The 26,537-nt window shown below is 43.6% G+C and overlaps 1 protein-coding gene across 1 annotated transcript; it reads left to right on the top strand.

The window, feature by feature from the left end:
- Positions 1-5,161: 5,161 nt before the first annotated feature.
- lrrc52 (leucine rich repeat containing 52) lies at positions 5,162-23,501 on the top strand (the record flags this gene model as incomplete). Its single annotated transcript, XM_080506088.1, has 2 exons — positions 5,162-5,810; positions 23,140-23,501. The coding sequence occupies 2 exons, from the start codon at positions 5,162-5,164 to the stop codon at positions 23,499-23,501; spliced, it is 1,011 nt and encodes a 336-aa protein (XP_080362214.1).
- Positions 23,502-26,537: the final 3,036 nt, after the last annotated feature.

Raw genomic sequence — 26,537 nt, 5'->3', positions numbered from 1 at the left:
GTTGTGTGTGCTGCGGGGATGACGGGTCATGAAGCTCGACACTGAGCGACTCTCCCAAACTGCACATTTTTATTCACTTAATCCTGGCCAATGAACGGCAACAAATTGTTAAATGAACTCAATAATTAAGTCGAGAAGGAAGTGGAGTGGCTATAACAGGTAAAATGACAAGCATTCAAAATATAGACGTTCAGTCTGATGAAGCATGATTTGGGAGGCGGTGAGACAGACAGAGACTTTTGCATTAGTTCGTAGCTTCTGTCACAGTGGAGTGAAATGTCACCTGGTGAATTTGGAGTGAGTTGTTCAGATTTGATTTCAGGCAGGTTTGCGTTGCTGCTCTCATGTGTGCTTCAGGATGGAAAACTGAAGGAAGATGATCCCGTCTGTTTGAGTGTGGGTGACTGAACCTGAGAACCTTATGGACTCTGACCAACCCTGATGGGCAAGATAAACTAGTTAGACCAACCTCTCAGCAGGCCTGGACTCTGAGTCAGAGTCTCTGACATCAACACAGGGATGTGTTACCTTTAGTTTGTTTCAAAGAGGAGATTTTTTTTTATATATACATCAGCCTGTTTAATCAACTAATCAACTAATCAACTTTAAACAACTAAATATCTGCATCAAACATTTCCTTGTGTTAACTGCATATGTTCATCGAGAAGAAGCAATTCCAGGTGCCTCAGTCAGTTGACCTGACGCCAACAGCACAGCAATATCCCCTCCAGTCCTGCAGGGGTCGCCCTTGCATCGGAGCGGGCGGAGGGTGTCAACACGTTTCTATATTGACATTTATTGACTTCTTCCTACTTTGCAGTATCACTGACAAACCTGTGTCCAACACAACACACGCTCTCTTCTACATCCACATTTAAGATTAAAAAAAAAAAACATCCTCTTCTTGCCCTCCTGATAGAAGCAGGAGTTGACCTGACATTATACGACCCTTCAGCTTCATCCTCACTTTGGGCCAGAGTTCTGCATGGAGGGTCTGAGGCAGGGCTTGACTCAGGGAGAGTGAGTGTTGTTCTGTTAATGGAGTTGTCAGTCAAGAGATGTGATGACAGTGATCTGCTCAGAGCGACAACAATGTGTTTGACCTTTGTGTCTGAGGATACACTGTAGTACTAACACACATTTATTTATTTATTTATTTTTTAAATAAAACATGGGTGTCCTACAGACGTTTTCACTCTTTGCCACACTATTGTCAGCTTTTAAGAATCCGTGGAGAATCAATGCAATGTTGAGAAGAAATTCAAAATATAACACAGTTTTCACTATGGTACCATAAATTAAATGTTTTTATAGTGCAGTGCAGATAAAAATAAAATCTTATTCAGTCTTTAATCAATCCCTGATGAATGTTCTTTAATCCATACTGTGTCATTATAGACCATAAATAAAATGTGGTACCGGTATTAACATTATTCCATCCCTGCAGCATGCATCCACAAATCTAGCCCCCGTTACAGAGGCAGTTAAGATAGCTGATAGATGGTTGTACTCTTTGTTCAATTACATTAGAATGATGGAGTCAGTTATCTGGTAGAAAAAGAAAAAAAAAAGAGCTGTAGACTTACAGCCTGAAAGATGGGGCAGGATGGGGGAAGAGTTACGACCGCGGGGAGCCATGAAGAGAGATGGAAGAGGAGTTATGGCTGCACAGTGGAGAGGAGTAGGGTGGAAGGATACTGGGGCCTGCTGTGGGTATACTCTGCTGTTTGGAAAAAAAAGTTTCACTTGTCATGACTCGGTCCAGCGATTCCCCCAAAGAAAGACTGCGAGGCAACGGGTGTGAAGCCAGTGTGAGTGACACCTCTCATGGAGACGGCCCTCCCCTCAGGTTGGGTATCAGACAGGGCAGTCTGACAGTTGACAGCTGACACTGAACACACAACCTCATTAAATAATAAGGGTGTTTCAACACTCGGCACACACACACACACGGACAGACCATGCACACATGTACAACACACACATTATCACAAATGCAGGTGACATCCATGTGGACAAGCATGAAATGACACTCGAACTGTCATGTACCCTTGAAACAGGTGACAAAAAAAAACATTCAGTCAGCTCTCTGGGGTCAAGCTATTAGCGCAGGAGTCTCTCGCTCTCTCTCTCTCTCTCTCTCTCTCTCTCTCTCTCTCTCTCTCTCTCTCTCTCTCTCTCTCTCTCTCTCTCTCTCTCTCTCTCTCTGCAGGCACATGGATGTGCACACTCGCCCCCTTTGGAAGCTGACACCATTTGGAGCAGTCAGGGAGGAAAGTTACATTAATGATTCTGATCGTTGGGCTTTACCAGGGCAGTTATCTGCGAACACGATCCAGCGGGGCCATTTAGCCCGCGAAGCCATGACAGAGGGAGCAGACAGGCTGAAAGAGGCCGACGCTGATCAAATAGGCTCATTTTTCCTCCAGGCTGCTCGCTGAAGCTTTACTCCAATAAGGATACATCAGACTGGAGACGGACAGCCGCGTCTGACTACCACAGCTCAGAAATGAAAGGATGCTGGAGTCAGAACTGTGAAGTTTTTCAGCTTGTTATACATGTGAACCCATGAAACTGAGTCTGCTTGTGTCTGCTGGCCACAGGGTGCTTTTCTCAGACTGCTTTATCAAGGACACAATTAGAAATTTCATTGCATAAATCAAAGAAAAGATAAAAGTGCTACACTTCATCCTCTTAAATGGATGAATTCTACATTTGTGATCATCAAATAAATCCTTTGATTAGCCATTTATCTTTACTCATTAACAGCAGGGGGGACCCCAGGCTACAACCAGATACTTTAGTCCATCAAGGCCTGGTTTAAGCAGCAATTCCTTCAGAGCTTCACGTGATGCTATTTTTTTTTTGTGTGTAGGTGACAAGTGTCGGTGACAAAAACGTGAATTCACGTTACACTCACTTTGAAAAGGTGACCTACTCAAACACTGATACTACTGAGGAACATGAGGAACATATGTTAAATGTTTGATAGCTGCATTGAATAGAAGTGTTTCCCGTGAAAGTCGCTCAGAGGTCATTTGTCTTTGAACAGCACTTTCATCACACTCAATTGACCGTCTTAATGTAATTTTTCTGCATTTCATGAGCTTTGGACTGAACAGAAAATGTGTTTCTTGGCTTTCTTGTCGAGTAATAGATGAAAAAAAATCAATACAGCTCTCAAACAGGGGCATGGAATAAGTCTTCTGATCCAACCCTCTTGAAGAAGGCCAAAAAAAACAAATCTGCAGAAACTTTGAATATCAAGTAAAACAGGATTGAGGTAGTCTGTTACTTAAAATGCTATTCAAAACTGATTTCCATGCGATCCCTTGAAGATACTCTTTTGTTTTTCCACATGGATTAATGCCAAAAAGGAGATTGATAAGTTATGATAAGTTTTGATTTTAGCTTCGTTTAATTGATCATTCTAAATAGACTGGTAATCATCTTTGCCAAATTTTCTAGTAAGAAGTAATACAATATATATGGTCAAATGCATAGTCCAACACTGCTGGCATTTATCATCTAATGACTCACGTCACTGAGCTAAGTTATGACCCAAGTTGACTTCGTTTAAACCCAGCAGCACTGAGGGCATAATTGTTTACATCTGAATTGTTTATCCTCTTCATGAGTTTAATAACTATTAATTTATTCAAGTTTCAAACATTCCCATGAGCTACTTGGCACAGTCTACCAACTTTTTCCTCGTCGTCCCATCCAAGACACAAACTTCACCTGTCTGTACATGTCTGGGTGACAGGGAAGAGACTCTGGCAGCAAAGTGGAAAGAAGTGGTTCTCAACATCCTGTCAGCCTCCTTCCAAGTCTGAGACAAAAGTCGTACATGGAATAGGACAAGTGAATGCATGACTTCACTGCCTGTCCAAATTAAAATTTTACAATACAACCCCCTCCAAAAAAAAAAAAAAAAACAATAATAATAATAACTGAGCACACACAATCCAATTTGGCTGCATTATGTTGTCGACAAGCCACTGGGGGACAGAATGCAGAGAAATTAGCCAGTGGACCACATGAGAGATAAGGCCTGTTTAATCTGTGCATGGCTAACAGGCTCCTGCTTTCAGGCAAGATTATGATTGACTTGTTTTCATGCACACACTCCCTCACACACACACATGCACACGTTTTTTGTTGTTGTTGTTTTTCCTTTCGCAGACGCTTTTGTTTCGTGGACGTCTGGTTGACGCGAGAGGGGCAACACCTGGTGACGTCATTGTGGCAAATCATCCGTGACCAACTCGCCCACACCTGCGTGTGTGTGTGTGTGTGTGTGTGTGTGTGTGTGTGTGTGTGTGTGTGTGTGTGTGTGTGTGTGTGTGTGTGTGTGTGTGTGTGTGTGTGTGCGCGCGCGCGCGCGTGACGGGGCGCGTGTGTTTGTATGCAGCTCTGCAGCGTGAGGCTGAGAGTCAGAGAGGGAGGGCGCGCGGAGCGAGCGAGCATCCGCTACAGCGGCGCGCAGAGCCTCAGTCACACGGAGACCAACGGAGAGACCGGACGCGCTTCTCCATTGCGCTCGCAAGGAGGACGCAAAAGCGACCCTATCTGGTGGACAGGAGTGCGCACGAGACCCTCTGTCAGGCTTTTTTGGACAGACCCGTCTGAGGGAACGCGAGAGAGCGGCGCGCGTCTCTGCTGAGAAAAGTCTGGATTCTGGGATTTCTTTGCGCAGGGCGCACGGTGTTTGTTTGGAAAAGTAAAAAAAAAAGAAAAAGACGCGCACTCTTTGTTGGAGACAACTAATTCATAAAGATGAGACACGCGGAGAGCCACCGACAACATTCACTGACCCCGTGGTCTTCCCAGGTGGGACAAGGTCCGGCGAGCTGTGCAAGTCTCAACCACCCGCGGGTGCGGTGAGCGTCTCGCGGTCACCTTCTGAAACCATGTCTCGTGGCGACGTGCGTGGCGCCTCGGCGTGCGTGTGACCGACGGACCGATAGTCTTTCCGAGAGAGAAAGGGAGGCTGGATAGAAACAGCAGCCAGGTCGTAAGGCGGCCCCCCCAGCCACACAGTCAGCGCAGACCTCTCGCCTCCCCCCCAGATCCTCACACCCATGCAGGATGCCCGGAGCGCGCCGGGGAGTCCTGGTCCAGCTCAGCCCGAGTTCATGACGGTCTGGGCGTCCTCGTCATGCGTCTCCTGCCAGAGCCCAGTGCCCAGTCCCTCAGACTCCTCTTCCTCTTTATCTTCGTGATGGGGGTGACCCCTTCCCCGGCTCTCACGGCCGGCTGCCCGGACAGGTGCGTGTGCGACGACCAGCTGGTGGTCCAGTGCGCCGGGCAGGACCTCACCCAGTTCCCCAACGACCTCCCCCTCGCCACCAGGCAGCTAATCATCTCCAACAACCGCATCGGGGACCTCCCGGCGCTCCAGCTCAACTACCTGTCCGATCTGGTGTATCTGGATTGTAGCAACAACTCCTTGACGGAGATCTCCGAGTCCACTTTTGGAAACTTGCGCAAACTCGCCTACCTGGACCTGTCGTTCAACACGCTGCTGCAGATCGAGGACCGGACTTTCGGGCCGCTGGCGTCTCTCGTGATGCTCCGGTTGACGGACAACCCGGGTCTCGGGGAGATCCACCCGGACGCCTTTGCGGAGAACATTGCTCTGCAGGTGCTGGACGTGAGCCGGAACAACCTGACGGCTCTGAACATCAGCAGCCTGATCGCGCTGCCGGCGCTGCGCTCTCTGGGGCTCAGCGGGAACCCCTGGAGGTGCGACTGTGACACGGAGGACCTCTGCCTGTGGGTGCAGATCGAGGGCTTCAAGTTTCAAGGTGAGGATGGTTCTGGTCTGAAATATGTCTGGCACACAGCTCCTGTAATACAACTCGCACGTACAAACGTATTTTTGTGTGATTTTTTTTCCAACATGTGTTGAACATTGATGCTTCAATTTTACATTTTATTGTCATTGCACCATATCATAGAAATAATTTGATTCTGATCACTTGGTTAGTTTAGGGCTGATGGTGGGCCCCAACTTGCACTCTTGCCCTTGCTTCTACTTTATTTCGTGGATATTTGTGCATGCATTCTTCCATGTGCACCACAGATATGAGAGAGAGAGAGAGAGGGAGAGAGAGCGAAAGAGAGGGAGAGACCTGCACTAATAGGCTGACCCCAGAGTGTGAGCAATCTTGTGATTCTATTCCTCCCCCTTATACGAGCTCCACCGTCAAACTGCCTCGCACCACTCAATAGTACCTCAAGTTGACCCCAACTTGAGTTACGTGGGAAGCAAACGCTGCCTCAGCTGTCTATCTGTTAAATAGAGACTGACTCGATTAGAGTGAGCCCAAGAAATTACAAGGAATGGGCATTGTGACCTTTTCAGAGAGAACAAGTTCCGCCGATCTTTGCAGGTAAATGTTAATTGAGCTGAGCTCTGTGTGCAGGTGAACTCTGGAAGGCTTGTAACACCGAGTAACAAATGTGTCTCATTGTCAGCGTTCATCCCATCGATCCTACCGCATTGTCTCGTCCGGCTCCTGAAGGCAGAGATAATGCTGGGAGGATGATTGTGTCCTTTTGTGCTTTTTCCTTTCCTCATTTTTTTTCTTTCCACTTTCTCCTGCCTGCACACACTTTAATGAACACACACGCACGCACGCACACACAGCATGCGCCTGGGTGTGCTGGTGTTTCCGCCGCCGCACGCTCTGGCCCCGCAGTCCAGATGTTTAATGATGCTGCTCAAAAAAAAAAAGCTGGACTCTCATGCTCCCACTAAGGACCGAGTGTACGTCTGTGAAGTGTTTTGCGAGGGTGACTCACTCCACTTACGCATGAGTCAGCGTGCGACCAGGAGGTGAGGGGAGACCCTACGGGTGGAACCTGGCGGAAAGAGGAGTGTTCAAGAGGCACGGAGTTCTAGAGAAGGAGCCAATCGATGACAGCGGGTCCCCAAAGTTCGTACGCACCTTTATGTTGACTCTCCACTGAAGTACACTACAAAAGTGTCACACACGAGCACATGCACATCTTCTGACCCTTCTATCCCACCAAGCACCATGTGCTTTACGCAAACACATCCATGCACCAAAATCAAAACACGCACCCTGGCAGAAAGGCTTTTGAAGTGTAAGTGGCACAACATAGCACTGGCTGTTGAGCCTCTGTGCTTTACAAACACTCACAGATGGACGGATTTAAACCTCAGCCACGAATAAATCACACTTTGCCATCAAATTAAAAGTTACAAACAGGAGCAAGGTAGATTGGACGGATTCAGGGACAAATACCTTACGCACGCCTCTAATCTCCAGGTCTTAACCAATCAAGTCGAGACATTCACTGTGACCAGTGTGATGAAGGGAATGGGGGTCAAGTAAGTGAATCTGAATGTGTATGCATGTGTCTGTGTGCACATATGTGTGTGTTACAGCCGTCTGTGGACATGAATGCCCTCAGATGTGACTGCAAGGCTGAGAAAATTCCTCTCGATGAGAATGAATCATGTGCAGGGAAAAGTGTGTGTGTGTGTTTGTGTTTGTGAATGTTCACTATCTTTACACATCGACTCATTAAGGATTCCTTCATATTGCTGTTAACCCTGGAGGTTAGGATTATTATGCTAATAACTCTTTCAATCTTGTCTTGTGTTACTGTATTTTTTTTTTTTTTAGTCCTCTTACTGTTTGAGTACTCCTGTTTTAATCGTCACACCTGTGTTCAAGTGTGAGCCACTTCCTCTGCTGGGTATTTGTCACTTAGAAAAGCTGACACGACTTGACTGTGAAAAGCCAATCGTGTTCTCAGGAAAGTAGGGTTGGCTGCTGCATTAAAGTTTTTTTTTTCTGGAAGAGAGAAAGATAAATCCATAGGAAGACAGTTTTTAATCAAAGCAAGGACATAACGAAATAATCGGTCAGTCAGTGCAGGCAATTTCTGTCTGTGTTTGCATTAGTGTACACATAAAATGATAATTAAAAACATGTTTAAAATACATGGGGAAAGTCTTGAACAATGCAAGTTGTATTCATATAAATGATCATTCAAACGCTTTGCATTTCATAGATATAAATAACTACTGTCTCTTACTAAAATACATACATATAAACACATAAATAATCTTAAAAAAACACTCAATGGCTAAAACAGTCAAGTTGTACTTACTTATGTTAGCTGGAACTTTTCTGTTTTGCCTAATAGTTGGAAAAATGCTCCTGGGCTGCTTTCTATAATTGTGGCTGTCTTAGTTTTGTTGCCTCTGTTAAAATCCCTGTTAATGCCTTATATGAGCACTCATTTACAATAGCTTTATTTGGGTCAATTTCAAATTGCAAAGTCATATGAAATTAATGCCACAGGTTGTTTTAACGAGTTCAGTACCTGGGGTGGTTGTGACTCGGTTGGTTGAGTGGTTGTTCTTCCGTCTGAAGGTCGTAGGTTCCCTCCCCAGTCATCACGGTCCATATGTCAACGTGTCCTTGAGCAAAACCTCAAACTGCTCCCAGTGGCTGTATGGAGCGCCATCTGGAGTGTGGCAGCCATGTCCTTTGGTTCCAAGAATTCCCCCCAGTATTCTATTCTTTTCTATTCTATTTTACTGTCAAACAATGACCGACAAATTAGTTTTGTTTTTTTTATGTCGTCAAACAGCTGCATATTCCTCTGGGGAGGAAAACTGGACTCATGAGCATCGTATGGATACAAAATCTCAACAAGGAAAAGGATTATCAGGATTTTTGCTTCATCTTGCTGTAGAATGAAGAGAGAAGAGAGGAAAAGCGCCACTCAGACATGACAAACAAACAGCAGGCAACGTGGTGGAGCCTGTAATCACAGATCAGAGCCTGAGAAAGGACCGGAGTGAGAAAAGGACATGGAGGAAAATACTCAAACCACAGAAGAGATACGATCAAATGAGAAGTACTCAGGGCATCACAAGTAGTCCTACAGCTGCCTTCATACACAGTATAGAACAATAAATGTGGCTCAGGCTCAAGTGAGCTTATCTCCTTGATTTGAAAACTCCACGCACATAAAAATGCCCATCTCAGGGTTCTGTAGTGAGCCACGTCCGATGTAAGTATTCAAGCTATACTTTGCTTTATATTTAAGGTGGGGTCATACATGGAAAACAATCACGAGGGCAATTTGGTGTCTGAAACGTATAAACCAGGTATATTTCACTGTGTCCCTTCAGACCACCCTACAAAGACAGATCTGTGATAGACCTTGTTGAAAGTGTAACTTGACGGGTGTTGTTAGTACTTATGACGAAGTATGTTGCAAAAACCATCATTACAAACCTTAAGAACTTTTTTTTTTTTTTTGGTCAACATTGGTCTGTATTATAAATTCTCTGTGTAATTCCATGTGCAGGGTACCCTCTCCGCTCTCGTCGTAATGGAATTTCAGCTTGTTGAACACCCCGCTGCACTCACCGTAGGTCGATTTTGACAAGTGCCTCAGCTAAATACACAAAATGTAAGTGGCTTGTCCTGCCCTGGGCTTGCAGAGTTTGTAATGTTATGGCACCAGTGTTGGGGAAAGTATTTCTGGCTGCTCGTCAGTGCCCTGGACAGCTCACAGGCCTGAGGCAAAGAGCCAAGGCAGAGGGCCACGCATGGGGCAAGAGTTAAATATTCATAAAATGAAAAAGCAAAAGGGAGGTCAGGGGGTTCAAAGGAAGTCCGAATGAAAGAAATCAGTGAGGGTTTTTTTTCTTTTCTTTTTTTTTATACAACAATTGGATTTGATTTGCTTTTAATGAAAGTGGCTTCTATTCTGCTTGAGAGATGACACAAGAGGACGGGCCAACTAAAATGGCGTGGCAAAAGAAAAGAGGGCAAAAAAAGATGAGATAAGACAGAGAGGAATGGGAAATTGGGCAGAGTGATTAAAATGGTTTCAGATTCAGCAAAAAAACAAAAAAAACCAAACAAACAAACAAAAAAAAACAACACAGAGACTATCGAGGAGTTACCGATCGTCGGTGCCCCAGATCTGTCAGTCAAAGCCATTAAAACATTCATTATGACAAGCAAGCATCGATTCAATTCAATACAGGTACATGATACATTATTTATCAGCTGGAACCGTTCCTCAGACCCATCTGGTGTGTAGAAACATATCAAATTCAACTGGTGTACTCGTGTAGTGGGGCTTGTATGTATTTTTATGTCTCGGTGCATTTTGCGGCGCGATCTCAGGAGCAAGATTGATGCGATGCTGGCGTGGGTGTGTTTGTGATGTGATCACCTGAGGCACGGAGGGGAGATAGCTCAGGTGTGTGTGTGTGTGTGTGTGTGTGTGTGTGTGTGTGTGTGTGTGTGTGTGTGTGTGTGTGTGTGTGTGAGTGTGTGTGTGTGTGTGTGTGTGTGTGTGTGTGTGTGTGTGTGTGTGTGTGTGTGTGTGTGTGTGTGTGTGTGTGTGTGTGTGTGTGTGTGTGTGTGTGTGTGTGTGTGTCTGACCAATATGCAAGCCATGAGAATAAAATTGGAAAATAGAGCAGAGAGTGTGAGGATGACGGGGCAAAACTGAGAGAAAATAGAAGGACACAGAAGAAGAGGGGACCGAGGTGATAAAGGCTGAAGGGGAAACACGAAAGGAGAATAAATGCAAACGTGCCGGAGTGGGATTGAAAAGTGGAGGTGATAAAGGGAGTAAGACTGATCAGAGGGACAGATAGTGAGAGAGAGATAGAGAGAGTGAGAGAGAGGGAGAGAGAGAGAGAGAGAGAGTGAAGGTCATATAGCAACAGCTCTCTCTCTCTCTCTCTCTCTCTCTCTCTCTCTCTCTCTCTCTTCACTCATCCTCTGCCAAAGGAAGAAGGGATCATATGTAGAAATGATGGAAAGGAGGATGGTGGTAATCTGACTAATGCCGTATTTGAGCGGAGAGGAGTGTGAAGGCGTGTGTTATTCAGCCCAAGTGGATGTGATGGAGAAAAGGTCAGCTATTCTTAGTCTTCGCCAACCCCAGTATGATGCGTTTAGCTGGCTAAACGATGAGATGCTCAAGCTCCGCTGTGAGAGGAGGGGCTCCACAACATCTCGCTCTTTATATGCCAGGCTCCTGCGTCTACCCTTTTTGTGAAGATTGCAACTTTTCTTTCTCGCGAAATACACACTTTAAAGTAATTTCTGCTGACCTATAATAGGCAGTCGTCACTTTTTCATTCAAACTCTGCAATTTGAAAACCTGCTTTTGACCTGAATATTAATCACCAGATGAAATCATTCAGAAGAACCATAAAAGAAACTACAGCACACAGTCTAGATGTGTCATGTGGTGCGATGGTATAGTCTGTAAACAAAGAAAATGAAAAGTACATCTTATAGAAAGTGAAGAGAAACAGTCTTTGGTCAGACGAGTTGGAGACAGGAATAAAATCTGCAGATGTCTTCACAATCTAAAAATACTTTTTTTTCTTTAATTGCGTTAAGCTGATTTTTCACGTGTCTGCAGTTGAGAATATATAATTTTTTGACTTTTCAGTCTCTACATTTGAAAACAAATATCTGTACTTTTTAATCCTCAAAACTCATTACTTGTTTCAAACTCCAAAGATGATTGACTCAGTACTTTTACCAACGGACATAAAACACAGAGAGACAATGAAAGAGTTCATGGTCACTTTATAATGCTTCATCATAGAAGGATTAAGATTTCCTTCATACTTTAAATGTATCACCGCATGTGTGTGTGTGTATTGTTTCATCAATATCTGTTGTTGACCTTAAACATTGCCATAAGACGAATAAAATGTATTCAGTTCATCTTCATGTGGGGTGTCGTTTATTTTAATTACATTTTGAGAGACACTCAGTAGATATTGAATTAACAAGGTTGGTACCGATGGAGAAAAAAAAAAAGTCTTCCACAACCAGACAGACTCACAAAAATAAATTGTTCGACATTTATTCAGACTTAAAGTGTAGATGGCGAGCATATTAAACTTACATGTGACTGAGCTAAAATAACTGCATTCAACCAAACTTCCAGCTCATCTTTCTGAGGTCTTTACACCAGCAAATCATAAAATCCTTGTGTGCTTGGATCGCTTGACTGCGAGCAAGAGGACATCTGTACCCATTATGATCATATGTATTCATTCAGATGATTAATAGTTGCCTGCAGTTAATGCTCTGTGATTGAGGGTATTAGAGGAGGCTTGTGTCCACAGCTTTCAGCCTCCTCCTCTATACGAGACTACAACCGTACTGATTACCATATGCATTGGTATAATTAATCTGCTTATAAATAGCTCTGTTCCCAGTTTACAGGACGGGCTCTCTGCCCTGCAGGTTAATTCCTTACAATTTTGATCATTTATCTGGGTAATCAGAACTTACTGGAGGCACGCGGGGATGTGAGTGAAAAGCAGAAATAAAATCAGCGTGTTATTATCCCTGTGTATTTGTGCACTTGGGTTGCCGTCCCCTACAAAAAAAAACCTCTGACATTGTCATTCTGACGCTTATTGCTTTTTAATGCGTGTATGTCAGATCGGCAGGAAACACGTTGGAGGGAAACAGTGTGAAGTTCAGGAAAGATGTCAAAGATGCATGCACCTCTCCTGATGAGCCCTCTTCTCTGTCAGTGTGTCAGTGCTGAGATCGGAAACCATCCAGCTCAAGATTTGACACGGAGACTGTATCATCCAGTCACCGCGACAGCTACTCGCACAACACACACACTTGCCATTACACCTATTGTTACAGATGCGTCTGCACACATAAGCACTACTATTCATGTTCTCTGGTTCGCTTTATCAGGGCCCCTCCTTCGAAGGACATCGATAAAGATGGAACTGTGGCGTTTCTGCCTTTTTGCAGATGGTGTTGCTCTTTTGGCTCCATCATGAACTCGTACTGCTCGTCAGTGAGTGTGGGGCCAATGAGATGAAGATCAGCACCTGCATGTCTGAGTTCATGTTCATGGGGAGGTGGCATCATGTCCCTCTTCAGGAGGGTAGACAATCTGCTGCAGGTGGAGGAGATTAAGTATCTCCTTATCTTATTCACGAGCGATTCAAGGAGGAATCATGAGATCAACTCGAGTTTCAAGCAAGCTGCAGAAGGCATGCAGCCTCTCTACAATACTGTGGTTCCTCTCCCATCCTCGCCTGTGGTCGTGAATTTGGCTTGATGACTGAAAGAATGAATTCAGCAATGCGAGGTGGCTGAAATGAGTTTAGCAGGCTCCATAAAGCGAGGAGCCCCATCGTCTGAAGGAGACTCGAAGTAAAGCTGTTAATCCTCCACACTGAGAAGAGCGAGGAGAGGCAGTTTGGGTATCTGATTAAGATGCCCCCTGCTCGCATTTGGTTGGAGTGATTTGACTGGATTGACTTGACAGCGGAGTGGCTCCCCCTGAAAGAGCTTGAGGAAGCTTCACGAGACAGGACTAAGGCCTTCTTTGGTCACGTTCTGCCACCACAAACCCATCGTGATGAAGCCAGAGCGAATAAGGATGGACGAATGGACACATTTCCATCTTCACATTTCCTAGAAAGCCGTGTCTAATGTGCACTTTTGGCCGAGACCTCTCTTGTGTCCTCAGTTCATGCATCGCTACATCTGTGAGCCGGCAAGGCGCCATGTGTGTACGTTCCTCTGATTGCTGTTGTTTATGTCCTCCAGTATTATATTCATCATCACAGCTGCCGGCCTTGAGTGTGCCACTAAGCTGCAAGGCTCCGTTTCCGGTCACGACCTGCTTCATTAGAGGACCAGCATCGTGTCACACTAACACCACTGACCAGCTATTATCATAACATGGTTGACATCACAGCAGGAACGGGACTGGCACTAACACAGAGAGGACAGACAGACAACCACCACGCTCTGATTTCTATTCCTGCCGCTGGTAGAATGAGAAAGGACCAGAGAGCAGTCACATCTCACCAGCTACAATAACAGAGTGTGAGAGCGGCCCGAGATGAAACATTAGTTGTAAAGATTAATGTTGTCTGGTTCAAGCCGGACTATCTCATCACGAAAGGCCAGAGGGTTTGGTGTCCTGTATTAATCTTATGCTTGGGGATCTTCCAGCAAACTCCTAGTTGAAGATGAAGAAATGTGGTGCAAAAAAGCGGCTGCAGCAAGTGTCCCGAAACAGCTGGAGTTCGACTGCACAGTCAAGCGACGCCGCAGGAACAAAGACGGCACATATCTATTTATCTCCGTTTCCCAACCTCTTTCTCCAAGTTTCTCATGAACTGGAAGATCTCATTTGGTTTAGTCCTGGAGTGTTTGACTCTCTTCCAGATTTCTACTGTGAGAGCTGCACATGGAAAATTGAACAACTTGATTATGTATTCCCCCAAGTTTAAACTTAAAATATTATTTTGTTGAGATGTTTTTTTGTTCTTCGTGGTGCTATAGTAGTTAATGTCTTAGGGTGAGAAAATTGTTGGTTTAAGTCCGTGTTCACAGGCCTTTCTCTGTGAAGTTTGCGTGTTCTACCTATGCAGTGTGTGGTTATCTGTCTGTTTGACCTGTTCAGGATGTCCCCTGACTTCACTCATTGTCAGGTGGGATCGACTCCAGCCCTCCTTTATCCTGAATTGGATAACGCAATTGCAAGTGTGTATTGAAATGAAAAAGGCAACTATAAAGGATTTACTCCCTGCCCTGGTGGCACAAAAAACCAGGATATTTATACAAGATTATGGTAAGATTATTGAACGAAAACATATAAATTCCCACAATGCTGGACTATAAAACATAGAGTGTTGAGGCCTGCATTACTGAAGATGAGATTTGTGAAGGAAATTGGGACTGTGAACGACAGCGAAAACCACTGAAAATGTCAAGGGCACTCTGCCAGGCTGATGTCTGTTTTCCCGGGCTGAGTGATGGGATGAGCGAGAAAACGGCGACTGACAGAGAAACAGACGGTGAAGAGAAATTGAATGCACAGTGAATCATGGCGGCTGCCAATTTGTCCTGTGTTCTCAAGTAATACATTATTTTATTTATCGCTCATTACAGCAAGCAACTGTGAGCTTGTTTTAGGATGAGACTGCGGCCGTTAAGGAGAAATAATACTGAAGGTGGTGAAAGGATAAATTTGCATCATTTCGATCTGAACTTGTGACACAGTTAAAACCGAACACACCACTGCTACGACCAGAATCATGTCGGTTTAAATATAGAATTATTCATTCCAAAGTTAAGGTACACAGTTTGTTTTCATCTTATCACTGATGGCCTGTTTACCTTTTTTGTCCTGCTCTCTATCTTTCATTGTCGGTTGAAACTCCAGCAGCTGCTGTTCAACAAAATTATTCAAAAGGCACAGCCTGTATTTCTTTTACTAGCTTCCTTGGAGTGTTTGGGAGATTTTATTCATTCTGGACAGAATTAAAATGGAGGCAAAATAAAGTGTAAACCTTGAAAATAGGGTTGCACCTCATTAAAATGGTCCTTAAAGCTAGTTCACAGTAGAAGTTCCCATCCCGAGGCCCTTTCGCCATTGAGGAAGACCACAGAGATTCCAGACTCACATCTGAGCATATTAAATAAAGCCACATTATTCACAAAATGTTTTTATCTTGCGCAGTAGTGTCTTGCATCAATGTAGTGTTTTACCAAATCGAAAAAAGGTGGAAGAGGAGGTCGCCAAGCTAACCTGGGGGATGCGGGGCACAAAGAGAGTGGTTTCTACATGCGTGGTTTTTTAAATGACCTTATTTATTTATTTGTTTATTTGTTTATTTACTCATTTGTTCATTCCAAAAATGTCATAATGTAATGAAGCCTCAATAAAATGTAAGATTGTAATAATTTCAGGTACATTGGTTGCACGTACTTGCTGTAGTTTCCACTTTCAAATGAAAAACCTCTATTAGCTGTTATCAGATTTTACCCATTGCACGCGCATCAGCCAGTTACGATGATGTTTTTCATTCAGAAAACATTTGACCTGGAATCAGAGTTTTTAGTGTGAGTCAAACTCGTCACACTATAGTGTGAGTTTAGAGTTGACGTTAATATTTAAAATGAGTCTATTTTACTTGTTTAGTCTTATTTGTTAGTGAATTAGCTTCAATAAATGTAAAGGGGAGATTAACTTGATCCCTTATAAGGTAGAAATAATTGAGCAGAAGGGTGGATGTGTAGATTATCAGGAAAGACCCCACCCACCAATCACTCACAGCTTATTTTCCCCTCGGCGCCACTGGTTCAAAGGATCAGTTTTGCATGACTCACACTGTGAATGAGGACTTGAAATGCGCTTTATTTCATACAATTTGTGTCCTGGATGAGTGGCATAATCATGGTTGGATGCACAGCTGTTGTCAATTTCACCTGGGTGTAAAAGACTTTTCAACTCGACTCTCTTCTGCCAAGTTCTGGCTGAATGTTGTTTTAGAGATTTGTTTTTAGCTTTCATCACACTTCTCTTCGAGTGGAGGCCGGGCAGCACTAATGTGCAGCCAAGAACTGTGAAGACGGTCAAAATTGTCACAAGAAGCATGAACCAGTGACCGAAGGAGGAGGAGAAATTAGACCCAGATAGCCGGAGGACTTGTTTGCTGTTGTAAGTGGATGTGTGTCTGACTATGCTGTATCCGGTTATGAACAATTTTATGTAAATCTAACTGCACGTACACCGGAGGGGGTGGGGTGGAGTGGGGGGGCGGACCTCACACCTGGCTGGAGGCAAGGTTGGCAAAGTAATGAGACGGAGCAGATCATCCAGCCAGCTCAGACCCTCACAGATGGTGACCGAGAGCGATGAAAGGAAAGCCATGCGAACCGATATGGACACAGGCTGCGTCAAATGTAGGCCATTGTTGTGAAAGGTGTAAGAAATATAAGATAACAAAAGAAAACAACAAAGATAAATAAAGGAACAAAAAGCTATTGAACCGAATGGCTTTGAAAATTCTTAATAAGAACTATAAAACTGGAATATTATTCAGCCGTAACATTATGGCCTGCAACCGCTTATTTGATTAACCCTGATTATATCTTCATCCATGCTGTTTGTGTGTGGACTATAATAGGTAGCAAGTGAGCATTTTGTCTTCGAATCACGGACAAGATGGTGGAAGGGTTCCACTCGTTCCTGGCATGAATGGACAGAGATGGTGCAGAATCCCATGAATACCCTAAATACCCACTATCATCCTCCCATCCTCCAACCACAATAGGTACTGCGAGTCCTGCGTGGCATTGACATCAGTAAAGCACCTGGACCGGATGGAGTACCAGGGACGGTGCTCAAATCATGTGCCCAGCAGCTTCCAGCAGTGTTCACCAACATTTTTAATACACCTCAGCAAACCACAGTCCCCACCTGCCTGCCTGAGGACTGCCACCATATTTCCCATGCCCAAATCCTCTGCCATGAACAAATGAGGAGCAGACTCCTCCCACTTCTGTTGAGAAAGTTTTATCACTGCACAATAGAGAGTACACACAATTTATCACACACATGCAGAAAAAAATGAGAAAAACAAGTGTCTCATTGAGTTTGATGATGACCAAATTGTGATGGCTCCTTGTCTCACCATCATGAAATTGAAGCTCTTGTGGGTTTTTTTTTTTTTCTTCCCAGTATGCGGTTGTCAGTATCTGTTGGAAGTGGTAAACCACAGACAAGGTCATGTGATGGTCAATTCCCAGTGAGGGACACGGAGGGTTAGGGTGAGCTCATGTGGTCCATTCAAATGCTCTACTGCAGTTCACGCCCCCCCGCTGAAATGACGAATGTTCAAATAACACAATGCATCACAGTCTGTTTCCTTTGGGACTGCAAAGCTGCAGACCAGGCAGAGTGGCCATGCCGAGCCGTGTCCACCACTGAAAGCACCAGCAACGGTCATCAGTGCATTACAATTGCATCATAGAGCTGCTGTGAAGTAGGTGACCTGGTCTGATGTTTTATTTCAAAACATGTCGAGCACAAATGATTCAAGGGTGCTGAAAGTAACGCTATAAATTGTTGACTATCGGATGTAATGCCTGAACAAGTCCAATCCATTTAGACTCCAGCTTGTAACTTAAAAGGCTTAAATGACTTCCAGAGAAATAGTGCAGAGCCCCCACTCTACATTATTTCTAGGGGGGCTGGAGAGAAGGCGATTCAGACAGATTCCTTTGTGCCCACATCAATAATGAGCCCGGCAGAGGATGGTTTTGAGATTGCTGAAGCAGGCCGGTCTGATCCCACAGCTGCTTCAAAAAAACTTCTGCAGAAGTACCATCGAGAGACCCCCTGCCAGGGCTGCATCGTGCTTTAACTGCAGAGGGCAGAAAGGATCTGTTCTGGGTAGACTTGGATGCTGAGTGCATGCAGAAGAGGCCATTCAGTGCTTTGTTACTGCCTATGTGAAGTGAGACTATCATCTTGTATATTGGTTGAATTGTGTTGTTCTGGTTGAGTTGTTTTGTGAGTGACCCTTTTTTCTGCAGCATTACAATGATAAAAATCCTTTTTAAGTTGAATCCAGCTGATTACATCTCAGTGCCAGATCGTAAAGCTCTTGGCAATAAAAAAAAATAAAAAAAGGAAACTACACAAGATTAGAAGACGTATTGCTATATTTCTGATTAAATGTTATTTGAAAGATATAATTGTGGAGAGAAAAACCTTCCCGTAAATGTTCATAAGGCCCATTTATATTCTACGGGAAGCAAGAAGTGTTTTCTCTCTGCAGGGCCTCCAGGACAAAATGACCTCATTTTGTTTTCGCAGGCCGCTATCAACAAGTTTGAAAACCCTGGTCCAAAACAAACTGTTCTCTTGTGCTTGCTGATGTAATAGAGAATAAAGTTATCACTTCTTGCAGAGTATAAATAGGCTTCAGTCGTTTGATTTCTTGTTTCTATGAACTGAACACTTCCGAGTACCGAGTGCAGGTGTTGTGGAATTGCTGAAAATATCTACTTGTAAAGTCGTGACGTTACTTCAATAATGAGAAGGAACACAAAGACGGCCAGTTACTTGAAAAAGTAAATCACATGTACCAAAACGGTGGTGTCTCGGGATATTTCTGTCGTATTACACAACTAATGAACTAATCCTCTTCAACTGTTTTCACACACGACAAAACAAACAAGCTCGCAAACACTTCAGTAATTGTACCTGTGCTGTGTTACAGATTTCATATTGATAAGTTACTACCTCTTTACTTTCTAACACATTATTTTGTGTAGCAGGTACATATTATTCTGATTGAAAATACTGCTTAATGGTGTGTTGTCTACCAAGCAGAGAGCCTTCATGTTATTTTTTGTGTATTATTATGCTGTATGTCTTGCTTTAAGCGTACAGTATTATCTATAGGATGTGTTTTATACTGGAAAATAGACTTTGAGTTTGAATTTGGCCTTTTTTTCACCTGAGATTTCTTCAAATTATACAAGAGTGTGACCAATAACTGCAGAAAAAAAATGTGGTTTATACTACAGGGATGAGGATTTATAGTGGCAGTTTGAGGGAAACCTCAGCATGTCCTTCTGAGAGGCAGTTGAAACTGGGGTATGAGAGACGTGTGGGATATTTTTCAGTTGATCTGTTTCTATTGAGCAACTGCACCACAATCTTAGCACATCACCGTTGACTGATCTCCATAATTACTCTCATAATGTTCAATGCCAACGCAGTAACTCAATGCCTCATTAGACTCACTTCCTAATTTCATCCTGGACAGTGAAAGACGTCAAATAAACGCACGCACACACACACACACACGCACACGCACACGCACACCCACCACACACACACACACACACACACACACACACACACACACACACACACACACACACACACACACACACACACACACACACACACACACACACACACACACAGGACAGCTATCATGTTACTGAAGAGGCTCAATCTATTATTTCAACCAGACCAGCAGATGTGACACAACAGAACAACAGCTTTTATTCTTAAGGACATCCCACCTCCACCCGCCAACCCCCCACACCCTCCTGAGTCTGTATTGATCAGGAATCCGTATTGAACACTGCAGATATACTGTGGAAACTCTCCTCTGCAGAATTGTAGAACATTGTTAAAAAGTCTGATGGATAGTCACTATGACGCTGCAAACGCAGCCAACCAAAGCAACTGAATGACGACATTGATCAACTCCTGGTCAACTTTTGACTTCTGTTTGGAGGAACAACTTTTTTTATGGGGTTAGGGTGACACACACCATTTATTTCTTACTGGCTCACATTTAAATGTGTGCTTGTTAATCGTCCAGTAAAAAAACAAAAAATAAACTATAATTGTAAATGTAAATAATTGTAAATGTGTGTACATGTTACCTCAGCTAAAAAGATGATTTGGGCGTAGACTGAAAGGAGATATTCATTGGGAAATGAAATGATTATTTTCTAGTTTCACCCTTGTCATTTTTGAAAAGAAATCATGTTAAGCAAGTTTTATGTTCAGGAAAGTCTTAATGCAACATTTTGATAAAACAGGATGTTTTCAAAGTTGCTGTGTGATTAATAGTAATGCAATAAGTGTAACATGGAGTGTTTAAAAACTACTAACAGATATAACATTTTGAAGGTAATAGGTACAGAATTACTGTTAATGTCTAAACAAAAGCTTCAATTTCGCTCATTTTGTGAAAGATTTTTCGATAGTAGTTGACGAATCACTTAACAGGAATTGCAGCATTGGAGTAAAAAAGAAAAGAAAAAAACATGGCCTGGCATTAGAAAAAGCTGGCCTGAGTTTCGAGTCAGAGGTGTGAGTGTCACACTCAATATGTGAGAGTTGGCAGTGCTGCATTCATCCGTGTCTTCACTATCATGAGCTCAGATCTGATAGAGGCACATATAAACTTGTGCAGCCAGAGTAATAAATTGTTTGCCATAGCACAGTTAACTGTGTTATGTCATCCAGCCAAATTTGATTAAAAACGAAACCTATAAAATCATTTAAGATGAGAATTATACAGATTGATGGTCTCTGCTGCCAAGCGTTCGGAGTCTGCTGAGGACATTGAAACGCAGAGAAGGGGCGGTTCCTCAAACATCGACGACAGCAGGCTTAAAATGGATATCAAACAGCTGGAGAGTCTGCTGCCGTCAGACCAACAGACCCGACGATGAACTGGAGGTGGCGGAGCTGAAGACGTTGAGGTCTTCGCTGGGAGTGATCAGGAAGGACAGGATTACAAATGAATACATCAACGGGGCAATTCACATGACAGCTTGGTGGTGCGGTGAGAGATACGAGGCCGAGTTGATTCGGTCATGTATGTGTGAGGGATGGCAGTCTGTAGGTGGAAAGACGCTGCTGAGGCCATCGGTATGAGGGGTTGGGACACACGAGTCAGAGGCAATCAGAAGAAGATGATTTGCTCTGGAAACCTCTCTGAGGACAATTCTGAAAGAAGCAGAGCAGTTATGCAGAACTTGGCATGAAGGTGACATCCATTGGCAGCACGGTGTAAACTTTAGTCTGCAGTCGACGTCGGAAGTGTGTTAAATGTCACATAAAAGGAAAAAAACCCCCACTCCTGACAGTTTTGATGGCTGATTTTAATAACACAATCCCGTCTGTTCAAAGAAAAAGGCTCAAATCCACATTTCAACATTATATAGTTACTTCTTTTTTCACGTCAGTGACAATTTTTAATATGCATAATGGTATTATAGACATATCTCTGAATTTGCTTCTCATCGTTTGAGGGTGTGTGAGGGCTTTTGGTTCCCTTGTGAGTTTGTGTTTGTGTGTGTGAGCCGGTCTTTTTCCAACCTTCCTTCTCTCTCCCGCAAAGCCCTGGCAAGTTGTCTAAAATGTATAGATCATATCCAATCATTCTCGTTATCCTCCCCCCATTGCTCATTTCCACGTTTAGACCTTTGGCTTCATTGGTTGATGACTGCAGTTTAATTAACACTTGTAATAGCAATAATCCATCAGAAAGCAGCACGGCAGCCAGATACCCCTCTCATCCTTTGACGAGCTTTCTCTTTGAGCGTGTGTGCATGCAAATGTTCCTAAAATGCTCCTCTTGTATTTGTTTTCCCTTTTTTCTCCATTCATCTTTTTGTGCCGTTATCTTTCTTCCCATTCCTTCCTGACTTCCCTCTTGAAAGGCGCTGTCTCAGTCTGCCTGACTATCTCTTGTTCGGTTCTCTCATCTCTCATTGTTCCAAGCTTGGAAAAAAAAGAAAAATAAATCCTGCCTTTTTGAAGAGTACAAATGCAATTAAGCATGCAGGGAAGTGAGGGAGCAAAGGAGCATGGGAATTTGCAGCCGTGGTAAAGTGAGATGAGCTGATAGACGCAGGAGCGCACAGTATCCTGCTTCACTCTTGTTTTTGATCGCAGATGCACACAGAAACAAAAAAATAAAAAAAACCCTCTCTCCTCCACCTGTTGTTTTAAAGACTCTGCGTTCATACTAATTGAAATACATGAGGGTACTGTGCTATATGCAGTATATGCTAATGCAGCAGAGTCCCTGAAGCAGCATGAAATCGTGCAGGAAGACACAACTTCCTGAGCAAAACATCAGATCCTGTTCGGGCTCTGGGGGTTGACCCTGACCTTTGACCTCTTGTTTGTTAAGCATCAAACACAGTCGACAAATTAAGTGCCCGCCGTAGCTCTTTCTACCTGCGTGTGTGGTCTGCTGATTATCGTATTCCTCATTATGAACTGGCAGATGTTTTGTCAGTGAAAACACTCATCTTCTTATCTCACCGCAGCTGCAGTCATTTGTTAGTGGTTAATAATGTTTGTGCGGGGGGGTCGATGTGTCACGCGTTTGTAGTCAAGTCTTTTCACCTCGCTGTGCATGTGTGTGTTCAGCATATTAATGTTTCCATGTCCTCGACACCAAAGACCCACGTGTATTACTCAAGGGAAATCTATGGAGTTTTTATCGGAAAGGTTATCACTGCATTGTTAAAAGCTGTTTGGGTGGATGTGAGTCCGAGCTTTCATTGGTCACACAACCTTTTCTCTGGAGTAATTACCTTTTCTTTTTTTTATTTCTTTTTTCTTTTAATACCCCCTTCGCTCTTGATACTCTGCCCTTCAGTCTAAACCATATATACTGATTACTCAATGCCCTCTTTCACACTACATCTTTCCTCATTAATCTCCTCTCTCATTACTCTTTCTTTTTCTCGTTTTCCCCTCCGCCTCCAGACGAGGGCCAGACGGTGTGCCACAGTCCCCCGGAGCTGGCGGGCCAGCGGCTGGCGGAGGTCGGCATGCAGTTGCGGGCGGACTGCCACCAAGGCCTGGGCTACTGGGACTACCTCTTCTTCATCGCCATTGGCTTTGTCATCTTCTCGGCCGGCACGGTGTCGGCCTGGGTCATGGGCGTGCTCATGGTGCTGTACGAGCGCTACAGCAAGCGGAAGAGCGAGGAGCTGGACAGCGATGACGAGGACGATAGGAGAGGGATGGGCGGAGGTGGAGGTGGAGGTGGAGGAGGAGGAGGAGGAGGAGGAGGAGGGGGGAACCAGGGGAATGGGGATTTGAGCAAGCCTGGCATGCAGGTGTGATGAACAAGACGAGAGGAGGAGTAACACAAGGACAGAACGAGAGAAGACAGACGGGAGGAACCAGAAGTGATGAGAGGCATCTGAGACCAAAGGCTCAGCAATGAACTCTGATCTGCCTGTCTCTCTTTGTTACAGATTTAGATATTGCAATATGCTTCTTAACACAGTGGAAAGTGTGTGTGTGTGTGTGTGTGTGTGTGTGTGTGTGTGTGTGTGTGTGTGTGTGTGTGTGTGTGTGTGTGTGCGTGTGTGTGTGCGTGTGCGTGTGCGTGTGCGTGCGTGTGCGTGTGTGTGTTAGAGAAAAAGAAGCAAAGACAGTAACAAGAATGACTATGCCTTCACTTCAGGAGAACAGAATGACCTCTGAGATTATTGAGAGCAATAACCCCCACACACACACACACACACACACACACACACACACACACACACACACACACACACACACACACACACACACACACACACACACACACAGACACATACACACACACCTGCTGTTTGACTGTGCACAGAGCTTGAGCTGGTTTATCAGAGTAGGTGGATGTTACCTGCATACTATGTAAAGCGCGCTTGAGTGACACCCTAGAAATGATGACCATAATGTGAGTGACACACACGCACGCACGCAGACAAACATGCACATGTTCAGCCGCACGTGCACATACACACACACACACACACACACACACACACACACACACACACACACACACACACACACACACACACACACACACACACACACACACACACACACACACAGTCAGTGTATCGGTGCAGATTACACAAACAAAGGTATTTGGGGTCACAAAGGGAGTGATGCCGAGTTTCTATTTCCACTTAAAGTGGAACTATTAAGTTAAAATAGCATGACTTTCCCTGATTGCTCATTGAAAACATTGCCATTTCCCTTTGACAAAATCTAGTCGGGGCACGCAACAAGACCGTGCTTGGGTCAAACCAAACAAGTCAACAGAAAAATATGTGAACGTACATATAAACAAGGAACTGAAAGTTGCATAAATTAAAGATAATATAAAAGCTTTACATGGTACTTTTTAAGTTTTAAGGCTAATACATTCATAGAAGTGATGGTCTTAGTGTACTCCAGTGGGAAGAAGACTGCTCGCGAAGCCTCTGTCTCACTGAGCTGTGACACCTTTTGACTTGTTTTGCCACTAAAACAAAAAGATAAAATGTGCAAATTAGCCACACTTTTCTTTTGCAAACACACTGAATTTGATACTTTGTGTATTTTGCACAAACATCTGAAGAATTTTGCATGAACTCACGGAAAAATGTGGGTCCAAATTCAATTGGTGTGCACATGCATTGGATTTGTGAGGTGAAGTTACAAATATTAATATTATAATGCTGCGCAATAATTATATCACATGAAAATACTTGGCCCAATGAATCTAAAGGGCACATCCCATCAGATCTTTTGGATGTAGACCAGACATACATCCTGAAGGTGTTTTTGTCATTTTGAAATGACGGAAACTAACAATTGATGAGGGCTCATGATATGTTTCAGATATCCATGATCACTACAAGATGTTGTATAATAAAGGTAAGACTTTAAACATGATGAAAAAAATTTAAGGAAATTGTAAACCCCTGCAAACACTTCATAAATACTATTTTTGGAAACTCCTTCACTATTTGTTGCAGCCCAGTGAGACAAAGAGATGTCGGAGACTGCTGCTTCACACAGGCCTGTGTAGGAGATAACCTTATCAATAAAATGACCAATTCCTATGAATGTAAACACATCTGTCTGGAAACTGCACCAGTCACCTTTTAGAAAATAACTTACTTTCTCATACTAATGCAGAAGTGCACCCTGGGGGGGCGTCGGTACAAAGTGACAGTGGTTACAATGGCGTGTGCTTCTGCGGATAAACTGCGTAAAGCCAGTGAAATATCTGGATCGTAATGATTTGTGACACAGAGGATAAAAGCAGAGATGAGGAGTAATGTCTGTTGAGACAGTTTCATTTTGTTTCTCCTTTTCTGTGACAGATTTCATATCATGTCCATGAATTTGAACAATAGGAACCTGAACCACTCTCCCTTATGAAAAGTAACAAAGTGAAATGGCTAAAACTCTGATATCTTATTGAGTTTTCTTGTTCTTTCCTCGCTATTGTCAGCCTTTCACTGAGCACAAGCCCTGCACCCCTTGACATGATCGTCTTCCTGGTTGTTTGTCTCTGGTTGGGCCAAAACAGGTTCTAAAGGAGGGTGAACGCTGTGTGATATTGGCTGGTCACGGGGCAGATGATGTAGGTCTTTCGACATTAAAAAGAGTTTATACAGTGAAAGAGTTCAAAGATCTTATAACCAAAGATAGCTTAAAGTCATCTCTTGACGGTGTCCACCTCCCCACGTCGTACAGCTTGTAGATGGGTGGGAGTAGTAGAGGCGACCACATGTAGTGATAAAGTCACACTATTAACTCTGGCATCACACACTGCCTGATGTAAGAGTTTTTTAGGAAATAATAATAGTTTTTGTTGGTGAAGGCTGTTTGCATTCATAGGCATTAAAAAAAAAAAGAAAGCATAACCAGGGTGCTAGGGAGGATAGAGACGGACTTCTGGTCTCCTAATTGACATATCTCATAGCTCTCGACACATCTGTAGCAGGTAACAAATGTATAAAATGTTCAACAAAAATAAAAAAACTTCTAATCATTTTATTATTCCATGATGTGAAAGAGTGCTTAACTTAAAAATCCTAAATCTTACCATCCAGTCTGACTTTCGTATTAGTTGTTTTGAGATCAACAGTGAATGTGAAATATTCATGTTAAGCTGCTCAGACATGAGAGGGAGCAACAAGATCCAAATATGAAAAGCAACACAACGTCTTCAGGCGAACAAAAACAACAAAGCAAACAACGGTTTTCCACAGTCTTACCGTAAGCTCATCCCAATTTGATCTTATCTGAGAAGAAGTCACACTCTGAAAAAAAAAAAAAATCAGTCTTGCCTAAACGGTGAACATCAAGTTTCGACTCAAAATATC

Source organism: Blennius ocellaris (assembly GCF_963422515.1).
Source record: "Blennius ocellaris genome assembly, chromosome: 12".
Lineage (NCBI taxonomy): Eukaryota > Metazoa > Chordata > Actinopteri > Blenniiformes > Blenniidae > Blennius > Blennius ocellaris.
Note: the sequence above shows the minus strand (reverse complement) of the source record. Positions and strands in the feature narration are given on the sequence as shown.